Source organism: Thunnus maccoyii, chromosome 15, assembly GCF_910596095.1.
Source record: "Thunnus maccoyii chromosome 15, fThuMac1.1, whole genome shotgun sequence".
NCBI classification, from domain to species: domain Eukaryota; kingdom Metazoa; phylum Chordata; class Actinopteri; order Scombriformes; family Scombridae; genus Thunnus; species Thunnus maccoyii.
In genome coordinates this window covers 18,143,891-18,169,955 of record NC_056547.1, presented here as the reverse complement: position 1 = coordinate 18,169,955, position 26,065 = coordinate 18,143,891, and the positions used below count along the sequence as shown (strand labels likewise).

The window sequence follows — 26,065 nt, the reverse complement described above, 5'->3', positions numbered from 1 at the left end:
CCATTCTAGTTTGCAATAAGACTATTACAATGCAGAACACTGTTTGCGAACTATTTTGAGCATCAACACACTCCTGCCGTGCATGCAGCTTCAGGTCCTGCTGAGCCCTGCGAGAGGTAATAAAACTGTTTGCGACTCAGCATGCTTTGCAAAACCTCAGGATGGAGAAATTTCCGCAGAGCCACATGAGACTGCTCACTGTCCGTATCTCCCAAATAAGCCTTGACATGTAATTCCCCCTAACCTTGCTACCTCAGGGCTCTGTTGGTCCTATCAATAAACAACTGATTTAGCTCAGAGGTCACTCTAAACTTTAACACTCCAGTCGGCCAAAAACAGGTATTTCAAGGAAGGATTTTTATTTACTTCACCCTTCCTGTCTTTTTCATCCCTGAGTTTTTTCTTTGTGTCCCTGAGGGTAATGTACTGTTTATTGGTGTCAAAGTCATGTATGGAGGGGCACAATAATAGTTTCTGTCAGAATCAGCTACCTATGTTTCCATTGCAAAAATTTAGTTTATTTACTTCCAACTATCTCTACAGCACAGACAATCCTTGCTGCCCGTGTTTTCTTCCTTGTTTTTCACTGCAACTCAGCATACTTCTTTGTGTGTTTTTGTGACAAAACATAGTTTGGGACCAGGGATTCGCTCTGGTGAAAGATCTTGTAATGTGTGACCCCCTGTTGCCAGTCAGTCATGTAGTGTGCAAACCACAACGACTTCAAGACTCCTGATTACAAGACAGAAAGTTGTGTAGTGTGAACAGTATAGCGATCTGACGACTTTGAAAGTCATGGAAGTGTGTCCATGGCATAAGTAGCCAGTCAGCATCTGTTTTGGCTCACCTCCATTAGTTTCCTGATTGACTACCAGCACCGGTCGCATATCCCCTCTGGATCCCTCTACTTGCCCTTCCTTAATCTCCCATCCATCGCTCCAAATCAAGGCTTAGGTCAGTGTGCCCATGGCCTGCGGGCATCACTCATTATACTGTGAAGTTTCAATTGCCGCCTGACCCCTTCCATCCAATTTCATGGCTGCTCGTGGTGGGCCAGTGTCCCCGCTGCTCTGCTCTGAAACTCTTTAAATGAACCAACCTTTGGCTCAAGGCCGCCACTCATCTCAGCAAGACGAGTGGGAGACGAATTTAGTTCAAATGAATGTCAAGCCTTGTTATTGTACCTCTTGGTTAATGCGGTTTGGGCACTCAAGAGCTCTGGCTTTTCCCTCTTCCCTCTCATTTGTATTTCAAACACACTTGCACACAAATAGTGTTGATAGAAACGCTTCACTACACCACTAATAAAGAAAATAAACCACCTCTGGCTTTGTAAAATGAAAAATCTCAACTTAATCCAGTTGTAACAGTGCTTGCTGGTCACAATTTGTCTCCAAGGAGTATTTTGTGTTTGAAGTTGATGGGGAGCTAAATTTTCTATAACACATAGTCTTGCTTCATTGGGGTGCTGTATCTCATTCTCAGTGGTAGTTTTAATGAAATAACCCATAAACACATCAACTTCCAGCCATGTCTGTGATGCAGAATCAGAGAATCCCTCCCAGTCCAGTTAAATTATCTCTCATGAATAGTCTGTCAGATTTCATATTACTCCTCATCTTCTGGGTAAGGAGGTATTGTGAATTTGGATCTTTAGCATGCACAGGCCTGATTTTTTTTGAGCTGAAGAGAATGATCATGTGTGATCATCAAACACATTTGCCACTTCAAATGTTATTCAGAACCTTTCAGCACCAGTTATTTGATGATTTTATCTGTAACATTTTCTAGCTAAGTAATGTTTACTTGCAGTAGCTGTGCCTGTTCCTGTCATTGTGCATTAGTCAGGTGTTCAGGTCTAGGCTAGGGGCCACATTCCTTCAGGCCCAATTACATATTTTAAAAATTGAAGGCCACCATATGGGACGGAGGAGGAAAGGAAAAAGTAAATGGACCTTTGCTGGCTGACTGGCTGTTCTGTTATCAGTTTTTGTATGTGTACACATGCAGTGAATAGGTGTGAGGATCAAGCTCTGGAGTAAGATTAAGGTCTGATTAAGGATCTGCAATGGTAACATCCTGTAATTATAAATACATACAGACATGAAATCCAGATAATGGCCAGATGATCCACTGATGCATGTGTTGAGTTCATTGTCATTAGATTGATAGAAACAGATTTTGTCCATCACGTTGGTGTGTCTCTGTCTTAAGAATCTGTTCTTAGTCCACAGTCACCTTTTTGCACCAGTTATAATTGTGACTACTTTTTTGTATCTATAAAATACAAAGTGATTTGTCCGTTTATGTGCCACCATAAAATGGATTGCTGTCACTCACTAACAGGCTTCATTAACGGGTAGCAGCTTTCATTTAAAGTGCTGCTGTAATGACAGTCTGTCTCTCTTGTGTCCACAGCCAGTGAAAACTGTCACGACTTCCACCCCATGTTCTTCACCCACGATCGCTCCTTTGAGGAGTTCTTCTGCATCTGCATCCAGCTGCTCAACAAGACCTGGAAGGAGATGAGAGCCACAAGTGAAGACTTCAACAAGGTATGTAAACGTGTGTTTTTTGACAGGGTGGATGGCTGAAATTAATAAATAGCATCACTATGTCCCAATTGCATGCTACATAGTAATTGTAACTAGGTTTTGAGTATGTGGTGCATTCACACTGGAAAAGCAGCAAATGTAAGTCCACTTTATGCCAGTGTACGTAATAAATTGCTGGATTTTCGAGAGTGGTGTTGATGGACTACAATAAATTGTGGACATTGGTGAGATGACTCCAGGAATAAGGTTTCCAAATTTGAAATTGGCAGTTGCTTTTTGAAAGTCCCAGTTTACAAAACAGTAAAAAAAACAGAAAGATGAGACATGGTATGATTTCACACCGTAAATCTCTTTCACGATGCAGAATGAAACATCCTCAGTTAAAAAAAAAACAACTATGTTCATATTTGATTTCAAATAACATAATAGACAACATTGAGAACAATGTAATATTTGCTATTCTAAGGTGAATTTTGTGGATTTATCACAGTTGTATTTCTGTAGGGACACTAGCAGGAAGTGGCACAGACACATACCTCACTCTACAACTACAGCTGTGATAATTACATCTTAATAATAACTAATCTCTGTTAGCTTTTATGATGACATTGCCAAGATTCACATGCAAATATCAAGCCTGATTAAGGTGCATAGATATGGAAATGTTTTTTTCTCCTGTGTGCACATATTAGTATGTTTTAGGCATTTCCTTTTTAAGAGCGTAGATTGAGAGAGGGAACTGCATACACATCTCGGGGGGCTTTTTACACTCAGAATTTTTCCTGCATTGTTTTTTTTTCCTCTGACATGAAGCATTAACTGCCTCCAATGGCTGAGCCACTGATTAGGCTCTACATCTTCATTTGGTGCTCATTGGGGTCTGGATGAAGATGAAAAACTTCCTGTAAGCTGGCTAATGTTGAGTCGGCTCACTCAGTAAATGTGTGCGTTAGCGCTGCCAGACTCTGATAGTAATGAGGTGTTTATGACAAATATTGTATGTTGTGTATTCAATTGGGCATCAGTTGTAGCAGTCAACAGATGCTGTGTGCCTTTTCCCTGATTTGTCAAACAAATTATGATTATCTCGTGGCATCCAACACGCTACAAGCCACCCTGTTTCCCAGCCACTGCTTACACAGTGATTTGTCGTGGTCGAGTTGTCTGGCTTTGATCAGCATTGAAATGGTGCCTCACATATGAGATAGCCAAAGCTCACCTTGACTTTTGCTCCACCGGTATTCCCTTTTGTCCATATATGTACATATATTGTGCTGCATGAAGGTGACAGTTTCTAATTCAGCATCCAGTTTCCCCAAGTAACATTTTTGTAAAGTTTTCACATGTTATTTTTGTTTTTGTACGGAGTTCTGTTTGACGTGCATAGATGAAATGACGCTGGAGTTGCATCATCATCAGTTGAATGATGGAAGACAGCAGTATGATTTTCATAGTCTGACTGTCATTACAAACACAAGTTGGTGTTCTCTGGCTCTCAAATTTCACACACAGAGGAAATGTTATGAAATATATACTGCTGTTTTTTCGTAACACTGCAGCAAAGATGAAAAACAGGAAAACCTAGTCATCCTCTGTAGCAGTTGTTGAATAAATGTTAAATTCACCTACAGTCTGTTGTTTTCTGTTGAAGTCCTCACCACCGCCTGTGTTTTTACATTTGCCACTCACTAAAACACCTGTGGTAGTGGAATAACTTCTGAGCATGACTGTATTTTTGGTTTTATGAAATCAGAAATGGGGGAAAAAGGAAATTTTTAGTGTGTCCCTGGAGAGTTTCTGTGCTAATCGAAATGTTGTAATAATGAACTGAAACCTTGTGTTATTTAGTGATAATCACACTAGGCTTGGCTTGGAATGACTTTTACATGTTCAGCTCTACTTTTAGTTTTACTACGGGGAGAATTCAACACACACACACACACATCTCTCGTAGCAAGCGATCCTATTATCCAGTCCCATCCTTCACGCCCCTTCCTTGAAGGCGAGAGTCACTTTCGATTGAGTTGGGATAGATGATGCTTCCCTTCTCTCTCCCTCTTCCCTCCCCGACCTCATCTTTCATCACGGGGTGCCATGGGAGTTTGAAATTCAGCAGCAGCTTGTCGATAGTAAGACTGTTTGGTCTCAAGGGCTTCCTATCAGCTAAATGGTGCGTGCGGAGCTCTGTGCTTTCAACCACGAACGCTGAGTCTCAGTTTGTATCCGCTATGAACTTTGAAACACTCTCGAGACATCTGCCCCTCTGATGAAATCTGAAAGTTGTCATTTTCTACCCAATTCTGTCAGCAACAAACTGAGTTGTTGATCTGAAACTGCAGAATTCATTCACTGAATATTTTTTAAAAACAAAAACAAATATCTAGATGATAGAGAAGATGGTACAAAAATGCACATTGGGAAAGCTCAGTGAAAGTACGTACATATGAGTGAAACTGAATATGTGGGTGGATTTTAAATATGAGAGGGATTTGATTAAATTCTTCAGATTTTATTGGATCACCCAAAAGTGGGTAATAAATAGCTTACATTTCCAGAAGAGCATGACCTATAATGTTGCGCTGGAAGCCTCTATGACCCACAAGCTAACAGTCAAGAGCTGTTTTATATATCGGGTGGAGTTAGCTAGTCGCCCTAAATCACATTTGTTTGAATAAATATATGTCGACAACCCCAAGTTCAAGATGAGTTGAGAAAAGAGAGAGATTTGGTTATAGAAACACTGAAAAATTATTTTAACAAGGGATGAAACTGATGTATTTGTATGTTACTGTGTCTCTAAGGGATAGGAATTGGAAAGGAGGGAACTCTTTAAGATAGAGAATAAAAGATAAATATCCTGTAAACAAAACTAAAAAGGGCTAAATATTTGACTTTGCACAAAAGTAAGAACATGAATTTGATATGATTGGTGGTTGTGCTTTTAACTGCCATCTATGTGTCATTCAGACTGAACTATAGCTGTCTTTTATAGAGAACGAGTTTTTATCAGTTGTTGCTCATCCGTGGAAAACGATATTCACAAATATGCTTTGGTGTTTGATAAGCACAAGATCTTTTGCATAAATTCCTGCATTTATCTAAGGAGCGACAACATTACTGGAGAAACAATCTGACATATTTATAAGTTTAATCAATTAATCATAAGTCAAAGAAATCCTGTGGTTACACGAGGAGCAAAATTACCATTTGTCAACTCAAGCATTGCTTTCTAAATCTAGATCCTGATTGTGTTGTAAAAGCACTGGTGTGTAACTAAATTATACGCATGTTGCCAGTCAATTCCTCATGTACATACAGTATTATGTAGATATATCCTCTTTAGGGTGTGTAGGTGGATAATAAGCTGTGTCAAGGATAATTCTGAGGGCGTCCACTTCAAAACACGGCTAGCGTGCGGCTACATTTCCCTGCAGCTCCTACACCAGCAGCCAGACACTGACAGCACTGAGACTTCTGACGTGTTGAATACTAAAACACCTTGTTCAGGTTTTATCAATGTTTCGGATGTGCGTGGCGCTGTGGCATGTGCGTGTGTGAGCGTTTCGTAAATGCTCACACACTCTCTCAGCGGCTGGATTTTCATGGCTGACTGTGCATCTGCCCCGCACACACACACACACACATACACACACACAAAAAACACACACACAGGGTCTTACATGTTAATGCTCATTTGAGACAAAGGCTTAAATGAAGCTTAAAAACACTATGGCACCCACACACACACCATCATAGAGCTTCTATACATTCTGTCTGGTTCGTTTTTTGGATGCTGTGTTTAGTAAAAGACGAAAAGAACAAGAGGTGTGTGTGTGTATGTGTGCGTGCGCGCGTTTTAATGGAGGCAAGTCTGATGCTCCCAGGGCACAGCTCCGACTGTCAGGCAACCGTTTTCCCTGTTTCCATAGTAACCCCTGTCCAATTACCGCTGCTGCGCTGCACTACTCCAGCTCTGTTTCAGTAAGATGGAGCCACTTTTCCGCTGCATGTGTACACGGTTGTGTTTATGTGCACATCAGTACTTGTGTGTGCGCGAGCGTCTATCAGAGACTCCTGTCTTGTCCCGCTGCCTGTCTCTTCATCCAAACATCTGTGCGGAGAGCTTCTCCTCCTCCTCCTCCTCCTTTTCCCTACCAGAGGAGAAAAAAAAAAGCCTCCATCTCTCTTTGCTCAGGCGCTTGGAGAAAAAAAAATCCCTCACTGATGTAGAGGCTTGCAGCCACTCACGATACCCCTCCTCCTTCTTCTCCTTTTCTCTCATCCCTCCCTCCCTCCCCCTCCGTCTAAACCTCTCTCTCTCTCTCCACTCATCTCTCCCACACACACACACACACACACACACACACACACACATACTTATCATGTGATCCACTTGCTGCACCACTATTGGCGTCTCTGATCATGGCGTGTATCCAATCAGGGCATAAGCCTGGAGATCAACATAAGCGAAGCAGAGCAGCCTGGCTGATGCTCTTAGAGTCACAGAGGGAGGGAGGAAGGCAGATAGAGAGACATACGAAAATATTATAGTAGAGGGGAGAGGGAGGATGTGAGAGGAGAAGCAGGGAGTTTGTTTGTTTTTTTTATTTAAAGGGAATACACTAAAAGTGGGAAAACTGAAGTAACAAATAGCCAAGACAGGAAGAAGAGAAAGGAGGAGGCACACAAGCCGTGTTGTCAGACGAGTCTTCCCTCATCGTGGCTAACGTGAAGGCTAACTGTCCACACTCAGCTAGACCGCTCTTCCAAGGAGCCATCTGCTCCCTCCATCCATCTTTCCATCCATCCTTGCCTCCCGCAGGGCACTGCTAAAAAACTCCTTCTCTGGCAAAAGCACAAGGATTCATCAGTCACTGTGGAGAGTATCACACCGCACTTGGAACCATGGAGGTGACATGTAAGTACTAAGAATCAAACAAGAAAGAAAAGAGAGAAAGCGAGTGGTTTTCAATTAGCATGGATGGACGGAGCAAGGGGAGGTGGTAGTAAGGGAGGAAGAGGGACTGTTTGTGTTGTTGCCTGGCTGCGGAGGAGGAGGAGGAGGAGGAGGAGGGGGGAGGATGGAGAGAGGAAGGAAAGAAGAAGAAGAAGAAAAGCTAGGGAGAGATGGAGAAGATGGGACAGGGGCAGAGCGGAAGAGAAAGAGGAGGGACAGATGGGGCTGTGTAGACTCGGCGAGGCGTAAACAGGTTAGGCAAGGACCCGGAGCACAGCCTTTTCATTAAGACACACAGTCAGTCACACATATAATCTGCTAGATTATTTCACCCTCTCTTACAAACACACACCCCGCGTTCATCTACCACCCCCCCGTCACACTCCAGGCATCATCTGTATTCCAGTGTACAGTGTGTGTGAGTATGGTGGGGGGTTGGGCTTTGTTGTGAATGGGATTACTCCACATCACCAACACCCACCGTTTTGTCACCAGAGGAATTCAATGCCACTACTACTGCTCTCTCCTCTACTCCACACTGTGTCTCTCAGCCTTGGATGAGCTTCAACCAGTGTTTTAGCCAGAGGGGTTTGACACAGGGATTAGAGCGAGGTCAGCCCCAGACTGTAGAGCAGAGTCTGTGAAATGCTGCCAATACCTGATCTCATTTGTTTTGGATAGTGCACACTACCATGGCATCCACTTATTGTCCTTTTCTGCATGGGTTTTGTGGTAAGAAACTATGCCTCGGTCACCGGGTGACCTACTGTGGTGATGAGAACTGAAACATACAACAACACAGTCAATTGACAGTAAAATGAACTGACAGCCGTTTTGATAACTGATTAATCGTTAAAGCCATTCATCCAGCAAAAATGCCAAACATTTGCTGATTTCAGCCTCTTAAATGTAAGATTTTGCTACCTTTCTCTTATTGATATTATTCTGTGTTGAATATCTTTTAGTCTGGTCTGTCTGGTCAGTGAAAACAAGCAATTTGAACATGATGATTTGGGCCTTTCTGCTTATTTCCTGCCATTCTACAGGCTTAACGACTAATCTGTAAAACACAGGACAGATGAATCAATAATGAAAATCATCGTTAGTCCTATTAAAGCCTGATAATCAGATTGTCATTATGGCAACAATTCAGAAGTCTATCCCTGTTAAATCACTGAATCTATCATTGTTGTCGGTCTGTATCAGTGTCCTGTATATTAAAAAGTGCCCTTGAGCAAGAGACCTTGATCCTGGTCACCCATTTGAAGTCACGCTGGATGAGCACTTCAGCTAAATAAATCAAGCATAGATGTAAAGCAAAAGCCCTTTTTTTTTTATTGGTGTTTGACATTTCTGTTCTGGACCGGCGTGATACAGAAGAGAGTCGATAATCTGCTTTGTTCAGCCATGTTGAAGACTGACCTGCCCCATGTGGGATTATTCACATGGCAATCCTCAAAAGCTCCGGCAGCAGCTGAGCGGACCCCCCCCCCCCTTCTCCCCCCCACAGCAGCCCTCACACACCACTTAGCCAAAATTTCAGAATATTTTAAGCTCTGCGTTTAGCTCCTACTTCAGCTTTATTTAAGGCTGCTCGCCGCAAATCAATTAAGGACGCTTTAATGCAAATCAATGCAAATGATCTCTGGCTCTGCTCTTTAGCGACAGGACAGTTCTTCCGCTTTGCCAGTAGGTTAAAATGCACGCATACATGATTAATGAAATGGGTGCTGGTGCATCCAGTCAGAAGTGATGTCACAATATAATGTGAGTGCAGGTGCCAATGGTTTTGGGTGGATGCCATGTTTGGATTTGCAGGAAGCAGCTTGGGACAGTGGGTAAAAGCGCTGCGCACGCTACCATATGCCAACAACTGTGACTGCTGCCGTCGCGCCTCGCATGAAACGGTACATCTATAACACGTATCAGGACACAGTAAACCAGCCCCTCCCCCCACTTCTTCTCTCCTGCAATGAGTCCTGCTGTTTTCTTATTTCATACTGGTTTTATTTACCTCTCCAGCTGTCTAGATCTTTCTATACCTCTTTTCCTTCCCCACTCTCGTTCAATTCCTTGCAGCCCTTTCTTTTTTGTCTTTCTCCTCTTCCCCTATCTCCGGAGGTCTCGCTCTCTCTTCCTCCTCCTCACTCTCGTCTCTCGACCTCCCCCCCCCCCGTCACCTCTTTTTTCTTCCACCCCTATTGTTGAATTCAGACAGGCTATTTATATCTTTCTGCATGGCTGCTTCACCTCCCACTCCCTTAACAAGGTTTGCTTTATTGTTTTTGCACGTGTATTTGCTCACTCGGACAGTGCGTGAATGTGTGTTTTTGTCAGCAAGCCCTCATAGGGGAGTGTACAGTGTAATGAGTTTATCTTTGTTTATGTTTTTTGTCATCTTCTCATGGTTTGTATATGAAATAGTGTGAAATCTTAGCTGTGGTTCTGTACAGGGACTTGTACTTGTTTTCTTTTTTCTGTGCATATGAGTGTGTGTGTGTGTGTCTGTGACTGTGTTCCTAAGGGGGGGATCTCTGATCTCAGGCAGCGTAGGCCTACTCACACTGAGAATAACATAGCTGAGCTCACTAATCAGAGCAGAGAGATCATCAACCATTAGCATCAAACCATCAGAGTTGCATGAGAGGAGATGCAACATTTTGCTTTGTTGTGTCAGGATAGTGATACCACTTGTCTCATCTCTGCAGCAGCTCGCTGCAAATCAGCTGGGAAAAGAGAAGTAAACTCAAACTTTCCTCGTCTTTTGGTTTAGTTCGTCATTTATCAATTATTTATCTATCAGTTATTTATGTGTTTGTTTATTCGAAAGACAGTACATGCATAGAGATTGCGATCGGATACCTCCGTGACACATATTACATGTGTCTGTAGTCTTTTTTTTGTACACAGCAGTCCACAAAGTATGTACTCTGGATTCCTTGCAGACAATAATAAGCCGATCTCTACAAAGGCTTTCTTATGTGTGGGTGTGTCGTACTGTGGATACATGCTGGGATACGGCTGTCTCATATAATAATCCGGTTTTGATGTAACACTCTCGGAGTCTGGTTTTAATTTGAAACACTTTGTCTGTTCGTGTGGGGGGTGAACTTGATGGACTAAAAGGGTGCTGTTTGAATTTTTATGGAGAACTTTTGTGACTTCATTTTTCCAGACAACTTTAATAAGATCAAGAATTTTTTCTTTTTTTTTTTTTTGGATAGTATTTCTACTCAGCTATGATGCATTATAGCTAGGATAGGGCTGGTCCCTGATGAAGGTGATCTCATACAATAAAATAATACCTATTTTGATGTCCTGGAATAGATGTTTAATAACAACCAACTTACTCAACAGAGTTTGGCTTTCGTCAGCATTTCTTGATAGACTTACAGTAAGCAGCGATTTCCCAGGCGACTTTTCTCTCCGGTCATCCATATGGATCGTGCTGCATCTCACGTGGAGCTGGTTGTTGAAAAAGAGCTTCTCTGACAGTTTGTCTGGGCGTGCAGCGCTGGCCCTCTAAATATGGCAACATCAGCCAGCAGCAACAGCCGGCACCGACTCCGGATCACTCATGCGGAAGGAAGAACAGGGATGATAGAGGGAGGTCTCCAGATGTTTTCTGTGTGTGTGTGTGTGTGTTATATTGTGAATTTACATGGAGTAGTCTCTAGTAGATTTGTTTTGTGTGAGATAGTGCTTGTTCATAATGCATAACGCCAGTGTGTGTGTGTGAGAGAGAGAGAAGGGATAAATGAGTATATGTACAGTTTAAGTGTGTACATTGAGAGTGTGTTTATCTGTCTTGTGTACAATACAGTATGTGCTTCTCCCTGTGGTGCAGTAATGCTGTCAAACAGGTCCCCAAGGTATTCACTGAGAGAGAAAAGAGCTGCTTTTTACTGGGCTTTAAAGTTACATTTTCCCTTTACCACTCTATTTTATTGAAATAACCAGATACAGTGACTCCTTACATTTGAGCCATGGGGGGTCGATACATAATTGAAAGTTTTAATGGCTGAAAGTAGTGCCTTTCCACTCAGTTGCTCTCAGCAGATTCAACATAGAGGCATGACAGCGTTGTCAGAGTCAAACTGCTGCAGAAAAGCTGAATGTATTGAATATAACCTGATAAGTTGGCTGTGCAACATTCATATCTTGTTTTTCACCCTCTCTGTAAATAGCACACTGACTGGTTGTTTTTAGGCATTTTAAACCATACAGAAAGAACAAGAAGCAACTGAAATGTCTTGCATATCAAAGTTTTGGCATTATGCTGCCAATTAATCCTGCAACCAACTACAGCCACGACGATTAGCCAAATAATTGATTAGTTACCAGCAATTAAATTAATTGCCTACCATTTTGATAATTGATTAATCGTTTTGAGTCATTTTTTAAGAAGGACATTTCTAAATTCCCTTATTCCAGCTTCTCAAATGTGAATATTTTCTGGTTTCTTTAGTCTTCTATGATAGTAAACTGAATATCTTTGGGTTGTGAACTGTTGGTCAGGGAAAACAAAACATTTGAGGATGTCATCTTGGGCTTTGCGAAACTGATCAACATTTTTCACCATTTTCTGGACCATACAACTGATTGATTAATCAAAAAATAATTAATTACTAATATGCCAGTTTTTTTCACAATTTAATGAAACATACCCAATATATAATTTCTCTAGAGCTTAAGGTGATGGTGATGCATTTCAAAATAGCTTATTTTGTCTGACCAACAGTCCAAAACTCAAATCAAATCATTAGTTTACAATGATATAAAACATAGTAAAGCAGCCAATCATCACTTTGGAGAAGCAGGAACCAGCAAAGTTTAGCATGTTTTCTTGAAAACTGATTTAAACAAAATAGTTGCTGATTAATTTTCTGTTGATGGTTAATCGATTAGTCAACTAATCGTTTCAGTTCTAATCAATACAGCACATCTACACAGGTAAGATTTTGTCAACACTGTTTCACCACCATTCATGATGCCTGTTATGTGATCCATATTGGTTATTATTACAATCCAAACGGGGATAAAGGTCTGAAATTCCCTACAAATATCGTCTCGGTCTCTGTCACTTACATGACACACAGAGCAGCATGATCTGTTGTTTCAGCACAAGCTTTTTGTAGTGCCAGCCAGTGGGAAGCATTTGAAGCACTACACTGTTGTGACCAAAGCGATGCCATGGTGTGCGTGCTGTCAGACGGAGGTCTGTGTTTTGTTGCGCCTCCTGAAACGTCCTCTCACACACAACGTGGGGGTGACGGAGAGTAAAAACCAGCACAGTCGGCACAGTTGGCAAAGATTAGTGTCACTACCGTTTCATAAACAGGAACCAGAAGTAAACCATATAAGGGTGCATCTTTAATTTAGGCTACTTTCTGGCTTTGATTTGATGTGTATTGTATGAGAATATATGATAATTTAACAGCTTTAATAGTCATTTAACAGTAACAGAAGCTTTGGTATAAGACATTTTCAACTACAACTTTTTCATTTTTTCATTCATGTCTGCTTCCAAAACACATTTTTGCATTTTTATTCAATGCATTTTTATCAGCTTCTAAATTTAATACAACCCCCACCAGCCTTGTCTCTCTGTACAGCGTGATAAGAGACAAGCATCCTTTCATGTCCATCTCTGTGGCAGTGTTTTATTTTTAATGGCATCATGGTCAACTTTGAAGGAGATAATTATTAACTGAACATGGGACATTGTGGCAGAGAAGGAAAATGTAATTACCATTTCAATAACAGGGACATGGATTCCCTGTATTCTGCTCCTCATTAAAGGCGAATGTGTGTATTTTTTTGTGTGTGAACGCTCCCTTTTGTATGTTTGTTACTTCAAGTCCCTACATGCAGAAACACACTTCAGCAACAGTCCCATTATCGCCACATGAGATTGACTTTTTGATTGCTTTAAGGGAGTATCAGCAAAGCCATTATTCTATGATTACCGCTGTATTATTTTCCCACCAAAGTGTCTCTCTGGCACAATCTCCAGATTTCCCGCCCAGGCTTGAGTGGTGGGTGAACATTTGACTGACAGCTGGTAAATGATGTCATTAGCATCCTCTTAGGTAAATGAAGCAGGGGCGACAGTCGATTGGTCGGCGAGAGGGGACGGTAATTTGTAACGGCTGATGCGTTGTCAATGATGGATGGCGGGGCGACTCCGGGAGAGGAGCTGGCCCGACTGTCCTGTTCAAGCAGAGGCTGAAAGAAAGAGAGGAAGAGCGTGGCAGAGGAGTCAGTGTGGCCAGCTCTTCATTACGTGTTGTAGATGGCTCATGAGACGGCATTTAATTATATTTGCTGACACTTGCTCTGCTGTCTAACTTTCCTTTGAAGGAGCTACAGAAAAGAATGATGGCCCGTTGTCTGGAGGAGATTAGGGAGCATGAGAGGCAACGACAGAAATAAAGGTGGACAAGATAGAACCGATAAATCTTGGATCAACAGTTCTGACTAAATGGGAGATCATGTGGGTTTTAAAAGGGGAGAACGACACAAGAAAAATGTACCTCATCTTGTATGTAGCTAAGAGTCAGTTAGGGATAATTTTATCCTGCAAAGTTTGTTCCAGCGCTGACGTCATCTCACCTCTACCAAGGTGCTCTTTGAGCAATCAGCAGATGAAAAAGAAGGATGACAATAAAATATTCATAATACCTCCCCCCACCCCCAACGCCCTGTTGTGAAAGGACCATGTGTTCGTATTAAATGTGATGAATATTCGCAGTGTTAATTAGCATGAGTGCTGCCACATGGGCCAACAGAATTGTTTTCCTGCCGGAGACATGACTGCAAACAAGGCATATTAATGAACATTCCCCAGGGACGGCTCCGCTGAAACACCAGGGCTGGATGGCAGTCGCTCTCTAGAGATCGGAGTAGATTGGAAAGCAAGCTGCAGGTGACAGCAAGATCTGTCTTAAGAAGCTGGGCATGCTGGGATAATACTCAAAAACACAAAACATAGAGGTTTCAGATAACAATTTGAGGGGCTGTTTTTGTTTACAATCTGCAATCTTTACTGATAACCTAAAACTGAGGTCATGAAGACTCAGTTTTTGTTGCATTGTGATATTTCCTTTACTTTCAAATAGCTTCTTAAGGGAAGAACGTTTCTTCTAGACACACTGACAGACCATTTGTAATCTTAATGGGAACATAAATTAATTTAAGGCTTAATTATCAGGATTATAGAAGTGTGTATGTGTGTGAAAATTTATAATGGGCAACTCCGTGCAGTTGTGATTAAAAGTAGTGGACAGGAGTGATGAATCTCTCGTAGCATGATTGCAAGCTGTGGCTTCATCCATTTGTCTGCACATTTTTCAGCTCAGGAGGAGGAGGAGGAGGAGGAGGAGAAGGAGATGCCGGGGTGAAGTGCTGAGGCTGAAAAGTCGGTCCTCTGGGGTTGTAAATCTGTTGTTAGCTGGACACCTGTCTCTCCCCATGAAAATATGGCATACATATTAAAGGGAAGCACAGACAGAGGGAGAATACAGAAATATAGCTTTCCATAAGATAGGCTAGAAGTGAGAGTCGTCATGAATATGTTCCTCGCTGAAGGAAGGATGGACAGCTGTCTTTATGGATGAATGAATAAATGGAAAGAAGGATGGAAAGGGACAGACAATCACATGAACGAAAAAGCAATTTTCTTCTTATAACTGTCTATCACAAGTCTACATCTCAGCTCAGAGTCTTTGCACACGCTCCCCTATAACTTGTCTTGACTAGTAACAAGGGAAGGTGTCGCCTCCGCCCTCTAGTGGTTGCATTTTTATGTTGACATGTAGATTTTGGCAATTATGTTACGCTACTTAAACACAGCTATTATCTAGAAGTAGAGCAGATTTTTTTATATTATAGCAACACTTACTTGACACAGTAAAGCAGTTCTCTTCTGTTTTTTTGCTCACTCCTTTATGTCTCCTCTACAGTTCTTACAAAGGAGAACAACGCATATAACTTATCTTTTTTACTCTGTGACAATGCAGCCACTTATCTACAGTTAAGCCATTTATCCCAGTTAATTATAGCTTCACCCCGGTCCAGAACATTGCTTCTTTTTAGAAATCCTGATTTCAACTTCTGTCTGCCTCTGTCAAAGAGGATTTAAAGAATGTACTTGTGCTGAGTCACTGATGCTCTGTATCAGCCAGTAATTCCAGTTAGATTTGGATCACACTGGAGGAGACTTCCTGTGCACTCATGTGGTTCTGTGTCTGAGCTTAGTAAATACAATTTTACAAATGGTGCACAGAGAGCAGCTGAGGACCCTGCAAGTGATTCCTGAAATAGCAGAAGCTAGTGAATCAAATATCCTCTTGTAACTGGTCTCTAATTGCACTAAAGCTCATTTCAGAGTTAAACTGTAACATTGAATTGGTGCTGAGAGGCATTTACAGGCTTGCTGCTCCAAATAATTCTCCACAGTCTCCTTTTCTGTTGTCAACTTCCGTGCATGTGTTTATTTTCCAAGGTCAACTTGTGGCCGTTTGTTAGGAATCAGACTGATTACTTTTTCCTGTCTTTTAAACGGTGAGAGCTACCTTCAGGGCTTATCAGATCTAGATCTAGAAATGTTTTAATTCCTTTTCATGGTACTATCACTGTGTAGCGCTGTCTTCCCAAAAAGAGACTTTGAACCCAGACCACTTCCTAATGCGGTTCGGAAGATTATCCTCCATCGCCCGGGTCGTCTTGAGTTTTCCTGTTTTTTGGTACTGGATCTAGGTTTTATGCTGTTCATATTTCTTTTTCAGCAACTCAAATCATCTATTTTTAATGCACTCACCCCTGGCTTAGTGTGACTAGTGAGAGTCCAGAGGTTAGCAAGTTGATGAGTAATCGCCTTGCAGTAAACATAAACAGCAAGAACTGCATTGCATAAGCATACATTTGGTATCTTGGCTCACTGGGTTCTGACATGGTTGTTATGGATGTGGATTCCAGGTGAAACAGAAGAACATAGAACAGATTTATAAAGAAACATCTCATATATATAGACATGAAACACCATCCCAAACTCTTCTTAGAGACGACATATTCTGGGGAAGTGTGCTCGCAGAAATACTTGCATGTCCTTAAGCGTTTGATCAACAAGGCAAGCAGAGATTAGAGAAAATACTATAGAGGAAAATCAAAGGGAACAGAGGGGAAGATAGTCTATTTCTTTCTGTCACCTCAGTTTGATCTGATCCAGTGAATCAGCATCTCCAGGCCCAGAGGCGGCTGCTAACAAGGCTGATCCATAATCAGGGCTGCTTGTCACGTCTACCATCGCGCAGCCTGCAGTAACTGGAACAGCTCTGCTCAGTTTGGCTGGAGAAATGTTAGGTCAGGTTAATTTTTATAGCCAGATATCACATACAGTGTCTCAGCAGGATTTACAGGCCCACATCAACCCAAGCTCAGCACATTTGGAATTATGTCTGCTCTCAGTTGAGTCCCTTGTGCGTCGGCTGAATACCTTCGCAAATGAATCTACTGTGTCTTTGGGTGATATTAGTGTTCATATTCTAATTATGCAGAATGCAAATAAATTGTTAGAGTGCAAAGCCAAGTGAAAGCAGCTGTCATTGAAGATTCCGGCGTAGGACTCGGTTTGCGAGTTCAGGCTAATTTTCTGGATGATCAAGTGTTTTTTATTGAAGATTTCTTGGAAGGATGAGAAGATTTTATACTCTGGAACGAATCACTTTATCCACCATTTAAGAGCGAAGTGAAGTACCGCCATAAAGTAGCTCAGCTCAAACTTGACTTTAATTTCGTTCCATATTTTAATGAGTTTAAATAAGGTTCAGTCCAGGTCCAGGGTTTTGTTAAATCATTGTATTTGGTCAAGTCCAGTGTTTCATGGCTTAAAGACCTGAGCTGAGTATCTTAATAGCTATTTCTACTCTTGCTGGAGTTGTTATGCTAAACTAAGTAGCACTTCAAGTTTTAAATCTGTGTTTGTGATGTGTGTAGACTTAAATTATCACCTCACAGTAACGTATACACAGTACACTACATGCATGATGTGTTTTATGTGTTATTGCCGAGAGCTCTGCTATTGTATTTTTACCTCTGTTGATCATAAAGACCTCTCAAATGGGATTGATGATGTGGAACACCGCTCATGTCATGCTTCTGCAGCCACAGCTAGACTAATGGTATTAAATAGCTCAGGTATTACAAGCAGAGTTCTGTCATGCATTTCACTGATGTGTGATACTGGGTCTAACAGTTGACTAGCCACTGTTAAATTATTTTGCTTTGCTCGTTTCCTCTGAAGGCTCAGTGCACCAGACTGGATTACAGGCTCCAGTTCAGAAAAAAAAAAAAAAAATCACATCATTAATCCTGACTAATCCTTGACTTCCTGACTTCCAGACTGTGTTTTTTTAGCTGACACATCTTCTAGATTCTGTATGGTTCGTGCATGCATGATCATCTCACCTTTGCCTCTCTCTTCTGCAGGTAATGCAGGTGGTGAGGGAGCAGATCATGCGAGCGCTGGGTCTCAAGCCTAATTCCCTGGACCAGTTCAAGAGTCGCCTGCAGAACCTGAGCTACACAGAGATCCTGAAGATACGCCAGTCAGAGAGGATGAATCAGGAAGACTTCCAATCCCGCCCCATCCTGTGAGTTAACCAATCAGTGACCAGTATGATGGTATCGTGCCAGCTGGACATTTGTGATGAAACAAAAATCCAGGAATGCATCTGCACAGACTTTTCAAAGGAGTATATTGATTGACTAAAGGGTCCCACAGGACCTTGTTAGACAGGCAACAAAATGCTGAACTTAATGTGAATAATATCTACTAAGATTTTATTCATGTATTCTATGGCATGCCTTGCAGCTTCAGGCAAGCTGCAGTATGGAAACTCTGATTACAATAAGATGTAAAACATTTTCTGTAGCATCAGAGCAACTGCATTTGAGCCACCGCTCACCACAGGAAAAAGACATTCAGTGATATTCCTGTTGTTAATTGCACATTTCTCAAAACCACGTGTTCAAGACTCAAACGAGGACATAATTTGCACCCACAAAAAAAAAAAGCTGTGGTCATTAATATGCGTCTAATTGTTTCATGTTTTTTTCCCTTTCCTGCTTTGCATTTGTCAACCAAATGCCAGCTATTTGCCTAAAGCAGGTTGCACCTGTGCTTCCCTCCTGCGATTGAAAATATGCATTCAGTTCAAATTGTCTGCAAATGGCCTTCCCTGTGAATACTCCATTAACGACCCTCCAGCTCATTAAGCATGGAGAACTAGTCCGTAATAGATCATTCATTGACTGATCATGGATGCAGGCCCTCTAATGGAGAACATTGTTTTGTCCTGCCTGTATTTAATGGAGTAGCTAGCACTATTGAAAAATCGTTTCCCCGAGAGAGCTTGTCCCTTTGAACAGTAATCGATGCTGAGCCAAGGGCTTATTGAATCGATATTGGAAGGGTAGAGACCAAACTTTAGCAGCCAATTAATTCTTGTGGAGAAAGCAGAACAAAAGTGAAGGAAGTTGTGGAAAAATGTACCTGAAAACACTTGTTCAACTACTGGTAATAGAGCTTTTAATTCAAAGTCCACCTTTTGTTTGGAGATGCAGTTATCTTATTACATTTAAAATTGAGGTAAAGACACATCATGTACAGTATGTCATATGTAAAACTAATAATGTTTCCTGTATTATTAGGAAAAATAAGGCCTGTACTACATCTGAATGCAACAATTTCACACCCAATCTCTTGCTGTTGTCAAAACGTATTTTGGGATAAATAAGAAATGAGTTATTGAAACTGGATAAGACAATGAAATGAAAAAGCACAGTTTAACATTTTATCACAAAATTGCTGTCGGAAAAGCACCGAACATCACACACTGATTAGTCTCTCTTCAGCAGCGTGAGACTACCCGAAGGTGGAATTTTCCTCTAATCAATACAATACTTTCATGACTTGTAAACATAATGAGCCGAGTGTGTCAGACTGCAGATTTAAAGGAGCTCTGTATTTACCTGCTACAATTGCTGCCAGTTGTCTGCTATTAATTATGATGGTGAATAGTTCTTAAACATTTATAGAAGGTGAAGAGGAATCATTATGGCTTCATATCAAAGCTTATTTTCTGCCGTTATTTTGCTATAGTTAGTAAAAGGCATTTTTGCAATGTACTGTACAGCACAGTATGTGGGAAGTTTTATATTTATACAAAGTTGCTTACGCTGAAAAATATAAACGACATCAAATAAAAAATTCATGCAGCAGGTCGACTCAGAACTGCTGAGGATACACTTATGAGAAAATGTTAATACACAGCTTAATTTTAAAGTAGTCCCCAGAAAATTAGGATGAAAAGTGGCTTAACTTAATTCATTATTGATTCCCTTTTCCACCTGTGCTTGGCAGTATTTTACTGATATACTGTGTCGGTACTGTACATTTCCACAAGGCTTGAAATGGGTTTTTGTGCCACCTTTATATCAGAGTGCCTCACTCCTTTCATCCTTTGAACACCTGATAGCAACCAGAGTGCTTGCTTTTATAGAGGTCTACCAGTGCAACACCTCAGCATTTAAATCCAATTGTCTGGGATTTTCTGCATCTGGCGGAAAGAATCGGTTCAAATTGAAATCGGAGCTATTTTCTAAGAGGACTGCGTAGCCAAAACCATCTGAAACTCTCAGACAAAAGAAGTCTCACCTGTGTCTAGCTCAGTCAGAAGACTGATACACGAACAGGGCTATAATCACCTGCCCTTCCCACGATGAGCCACGCCTTCCCCACTAGCTGTTCTTTTAAAGGTGTCAGAGTGAATGTCCGACCACAGATCAATGTAATGACTGGAATCACTGATGAGGCGAACACATAGACAGGCAGAGAGACAGATGAAGGGAAACAAGAAGCGGATGAGCCTGAAGGAGATGAGGAAGAGAAAGGAAGGATGAAAATGCGATCAAGAGTACCAGCATGGGGAAAACACAAGAAAATGTTAGAGATGCAGAGCTTTTATCTGTGTATAATGTGAGTTAAATTGGAAGAGAAAGGACTCAACTATAATGGAGAGAAATAAAAGAGAGGGAACAGCGCTGCTGTGGCAGATAATATGCATAATTCATGTCGACTAGTGCTGTGTGCTTGGCATTCATATGCAACACAGACATACATGTAGATGCATGAATAAATGACAGTGATCCAAGCTGGAGCAGTGCGTGCGTATGTGCATGCATGTGTATATCTGTGTGTTTGGCATGCTCTCTGTTCCCTCCTGACAGTCATAATCCAGGGGATTTTGTCAGTCAGATGAATATTGCACGTAGCCAGAAAACCTGTGGAAATGTAATAGAATTCACTTGCAAGTGGTAGACCATCTTGTGCCTGCTTGCCACATTGGAAGGTTGTGGTTTACAGGATTCAGATATTTCCCCTTGAGCTAATAATGTGTGTGTCTGCCTTTTTTTCGAAAGGGAGCTGAGGGAGAAGATCCAGCCGGAGATCATGGAGTTGATCAAACAACAGAGGCTCAACAGGTTGTGCGAGGGAACCTGCTTCAGGAAAATCAGTAGTCGCAGGAGGCAAGGTGAGACACGCACATGCACAAGCTTGTACATCACAGCTAAACTATCTCCTTCCTGTCTCTATCTGTCTGTTCGTTGTCCCTCTCTTTCGGCACCCATGGCCTTATTCCTTTTGCTTTATGAAAATTCCACAGGAAACGTTTTAACACAGGAGATCTGTGAAGCTCTGGGCTGCTGTGGATGTGCTGTTGTGATCGCTCATTCAAGTTTTCCTGGCTCTCTTAGACTTAATGGCAGAGACATATACAGTAGTCACATGCTGCCACTTTTATTCAAACACATACAGAAGCACGGGGCACACGTCTTTTTGTCTCAAGATGCACAAACACTCTGGTTCACCCTCCTTTTTACCCCTGCACACCCCGATGTATGACATGCAAAGAAATACCAAGATGCATACGTACATACTGACAAAAGCAGTGTAAACACACATTCACGCACACTCGAGATAAATTGTAGAAAAGGCTTTGAGAAAAGAAAGGAAACAATAGCAAAAGAAGGCTGCTGTTGTGCTGGAGTGAAAATGATAAAGCAGTTTATTTTCTGCTGTGAGATAACACGCGGCAGCTGATTTGTGTCAACGTGAACGCCAAAGGCTGCAGTATTCAGAGTATATTTAACCAGCTTACATTTAAGATTGTTAAGGACTCATCTGTGGTACCATTTTAAGTTAATTTACTGTAGAAGCACACGTTTAGACACATTTTAATACTCATTTGATTTAATTTATGGTACATTTTGATGGTATTTCTCCCCAGTGAGTCAGCAGAAGAGAGAGGAAAAACGATAGAAAGTGAAAGCCCAGCAGCGAGCCCAGATAGGAGCGTGTTGGAATCATTCAGCCTAATATTGTGTTTCACACTCACTGCCGAGAGAGAGAGAGAGAGAGAGAGAGGGAGGGGGTAGGAGTGATGAGGGGGGTAGCAGTGGTAGCGTTTAGCCTGTATAATATACTGCTCTTCAATCAAAGTGGATTTAATCCTCATGATACCTAATCCCTTCACTCTTCTGTCCTCCTTCTTGCACTTTCCTTCACCCCTCTCTGTCACTTTCCTCCCTAGCTGCATATACAAATATGTAAAATTTTTAACACAGTGACAAGCTCAGGTTCTGGGCTTGGTTTTGCCGTTATTGCATTACTGTCATCAGCTGCCCTACAGGAACTGTACTTCCAGTGAGTCAAATCAAATTGAGTAAAACCTGGTGGATTTTTCTCACTGACACTGATGCGTTCTGGCATTTTAAAGCCTGATCACGATTTGACTTGGCAGCTGTCATCCAGATTTAGATTTTAGATTTAGATTTGTTGTCATTGCGCTGAGTCCGGGTACAAAGCCAATGAAATGCAGTTAACATCCAACCAAAAGTGAAAAAAGTATTATTATACAGTATTATTTACAAATGAGTGCAGGAAAGTAAGTGCTACAGCATAAATGATGCTATATCTTCCAATATGTACAGTGATGGACAGTAGAGAGCTACAATATAAATACATATATACAGAGGAGAAGTGGAGAGAGTTAGAGAATAGGTGGTATGTGCAGTATTAACAGCATAGGTACATTTGGTTATATGCATATAACATTATTTGAACAGTATAGGGGTTCAGACTGTGCAAAATATGAATAGTGAATGATGCTATGGATGTTTCTGGACTACGTAAAAAAAAACAAAAAAAACAGATAATTTGAGAAGGAACGTAGGAGGGAAAAAAAGTAGCAGTGATCTTGCAGGACAGATGGAAAGCATCACTCAGATTAAGTATCTGATCATCATCGCTGCTTGTGGTCGGCTGATTTATGTTTGTTTGGCTTTTACGTAGCAACATTCTGTAAATAGAGTCTCACATTACCGTATTATGGTTATGAAGGCTTGTCAAAGGAAATGAGGACACATGCAGATATAGACAAGCAACCGACTGAACTCAGAAACAAAAGCCACAAGCCTGTCAGAAACAGTAGACCCGCACACTGCTGTATATAAAGCAGTTCACGAGCCCCGCTGGATTTAATTTAGCACGCTAGCCTGTAGGGTTACACCATCTTTAATCTGCTACAACAGCACGCTGTCTGGAGGCAAGTCCCCCGCCTGCTACAAGCTAGCTGTATATTAGCTGTCTTTGCTTTTGAGGACATTTGAATTAGTGAAGGACATACTGTTTCTCCACAAAACTCCCGCCTTATCTGCCATCCTTTCACTCCTAACCTCTTTTTTTCACTTGTATCTTTCTTCTTGTGCATCTCTCTTCCCCCCACACATACATGTCTATCCTTGCCTCTGTTTCCTCTCCGTGCCTTTTTTCTCATGCTGCTACTCAGTATATACATGCATTGACATTGTGAAGCACACTTTGTCTTGCAGACCTTAGGCAAGCTTAGCAATAATAAAACATGCCCTATAGCAAGTTTCACTTTCACTTAGTGTTCACATGAAATGAGACGTTCAATCAAGACGAGGGTGTTGCATATGTAATGCTGAAACTTGGCCACGTTTTTTTTCTTGTCTTCAGTACATTGCTCAGGCAAACTTTCACAATCTTTCTACTCTTAGGAATGTTAAATCTTATCTTTTTTTACATACATAAAAAGCTCTCCACTCTTCCCTCTCTTCCTTTCCCACTCTTCCCTCAGCTTCTTGAACAACAAGTATTTCAAAGTCCTTCAGCCTGCAGGGACTCAAGTACCTACATCAAATATTAATTTAGCTGACTTCAGTGCAGATGACTCCTCTTTCTACCTTCCAGAGTGCCAGTCTGCCCATTACAAGGGGATGCTTCTCTGTAAAAGCCCAGGTTGATGGTGTTTTGAAGAAAGAGTACTACCTCTTTTAAGTGCAGGGTACAGGCAGGTAACAGCACATCTCGGGACTCAGGAAAGTGCACCTTGCGTGAATACGGCACTTAAGCAAAAGTAAACTTTGATTCTGTGGAAATGTTATCATTCACCCATGTTAGGGTGGTTGAATCAAATGAAGAGAGTTATATAGTTTTAAATGATACAAGAAGGAAATGAAATCCAAGATGGATTTACAGCATCTTCAGCCAAAAGAGAACATATGTGCTTGTATACACACACAAATTAACAGTTGATAGCATTTTCTCCCCAAACCCCCTCCGCTCATCACAGCCGCTACACGCATAACTATCTGCTCCCTGTGGACTGGTGCCACTCTGCACCAGTATGGCAGCGCCAACTGTCTATTTTCAGCAATTAGGATTTGGACTGTGCCACCCATGCACACACCAGCCAGACCTCCCCAGTCTGTGCCCGCTGACTGCCAGCTCAGCTCGCTGCCCACCTTGGCAGGGAACCACTAAAGAACACCAGTTTGGCCACAGAGAGGCTGGCGGTGGAGGCAGTGACCAGTGCTTTACACACACAGCTGGTAGTAAGCAGGCCTCTGCTGAGGAGGATTACTCATTCCATCAGCCAAGAGAAAAACACTCTCAACCTGAGATTATGTATTCTTAAAGTGACAGTGATGTCTCACTTAAATTCTGTGCCACTTTGAACAAAACGTGACCTTTAAGGGAATAAAAACCTATTTTAATAGCGTTGCATTAAAACTTGAGTGCAACTGTCTCACCAACAAGAACCATTCAGTTGCATTTTAAACAGCAGGCATGATTCAAGTCCATAACATTGTACAAACTCATCTGGTTTTGCTTTATTCTGTCATAGACAACATAACACGCACGTCCAAACATTCACAAAACAGTAAAACCAAAGACAGAACATATAAAAAAAAATATAAATAGCATTTAAGAAGAACAAACTGTTATGCATAAAATTGAATCAGGACAAAGGATAACAAATTGACAACAAAAACAAGTGAATATAACTCATGTCCATAGTGGTCCTAGAGCTTCTAGTCAAGGTACTAAAACATTTCAACACCAAGCTGCCTCTTCAATGTTGGCTGTATGTATTAAAGTCATAAAAGGGCTTCTTACTGCTTTCCTGCTTGTGTTTCTAATATTTGTCCATGGTCCAGTACAATGCCATTCAAAATGACCACAGAGTTTGATCAATACCTTTGGCACAGTCTCAACAGCAAGTGGATATGATAAATCTCACGTGCCTATGATTTATTAGTTTACAAGTGTTCCCATTTTTCTGTATTTCAGTGAACATTTTAGGCACCAAAAGTTTGCTTTGCTTGACATGTGTGTAGCAGAGGAGTTGGTCTGAAAATGTCCTCCTTTTATTGTTTGACTACATTGTAAACAGAGCCTTTATGATTTAAATTAAAACATGTTGATGCTCAGTGACTTGGGGCCTTTCCTGAGGAGCTGGCACAGGTTTATATTTATTTTCCTATGGAAAGAAAATAATAAATCAAGGTTGAGCAGGTTAAAGTTGAGGCTTCATCTTTGCCTCATTTGAGCCAGAAAAACTTGTGTCCTTTTTGCTCTTCACTTGAGTGTTCATTGTTGTTGAATCAGTGTTAAAATGATGAAGGCCAACTGTCTGTTTTATTGCCCATCAAGATCCCTCCCTCATATAGAGCATCATAGCCCATCTGTGGATTTTCCTCAAGGCTGTTTTTTTTTTTTTTTTTTTTTGTGTCACAGATTTTTTGCCGTGCTAATTTTCTCTCCTGCTGATGACTCATGTAATCTCAGATGATGTCTTACGCCAGCCACTGACATTTCCATCTCCCTCTCCGTCCCCTCTGTCTTCCTTTGTCCTTATGTTTTCTTCCAGATAAGTTTTGGTATTGTCGTCTGTCTCCGAACCATAAAGTCCTGCACTATGGAGACCTGGAGGAGAGCCCTCAGGGCGAGGTGCCCCACGACTCTTTACAGGACAAATGTGAGTTTTGAGTCAAATCATGGAGATTTTTCATTGGGTTTTTTACCCACTAATGTTTAAGTAGCACACAATATTTATTCAAATATGTATTTTCTAAAAGCCTACAGCCTCTGCCCTTAATGAGGGCACACAAAACCCCAAACACG

General features: G+C 41.4%; 1 protein-coding gene across 3 annotated transcripts in view; it reads left to right on the top strand.

The window, feature by feature from the left end:
• Positions 1–26,065, top strand: part of elmo1 (engulfment and cell motility 1 (ced-12 homolog, C. elegans)) — a 107,672-nt gene that overhangs the window by 76,723 nt on the left and 4,884 nt on the right. For all 3 annotated transcript variants that reach the window (XM_042436039.1, XM_042436037.1, XM_042436038.1), the window contains 4 exons: positions 2,419–2,555; positions 18,001–18,164; positions 20,995–21,107; positions 25,812–25,919. In XM_042436039.1, coding sequence (XP_042291973.1) covers positions 2,419–2,555; positions 18,001–18,164; positions 20,995–21,107; positions 25,812–25,919 — 522 coding nt within the window. The remainder of the gene's footprint in view (positions 1–2,418; positions 2,556–18,000; positions 18,165–20,994; positions 21,108–25,811; positions 25,920–26,065) is intronic.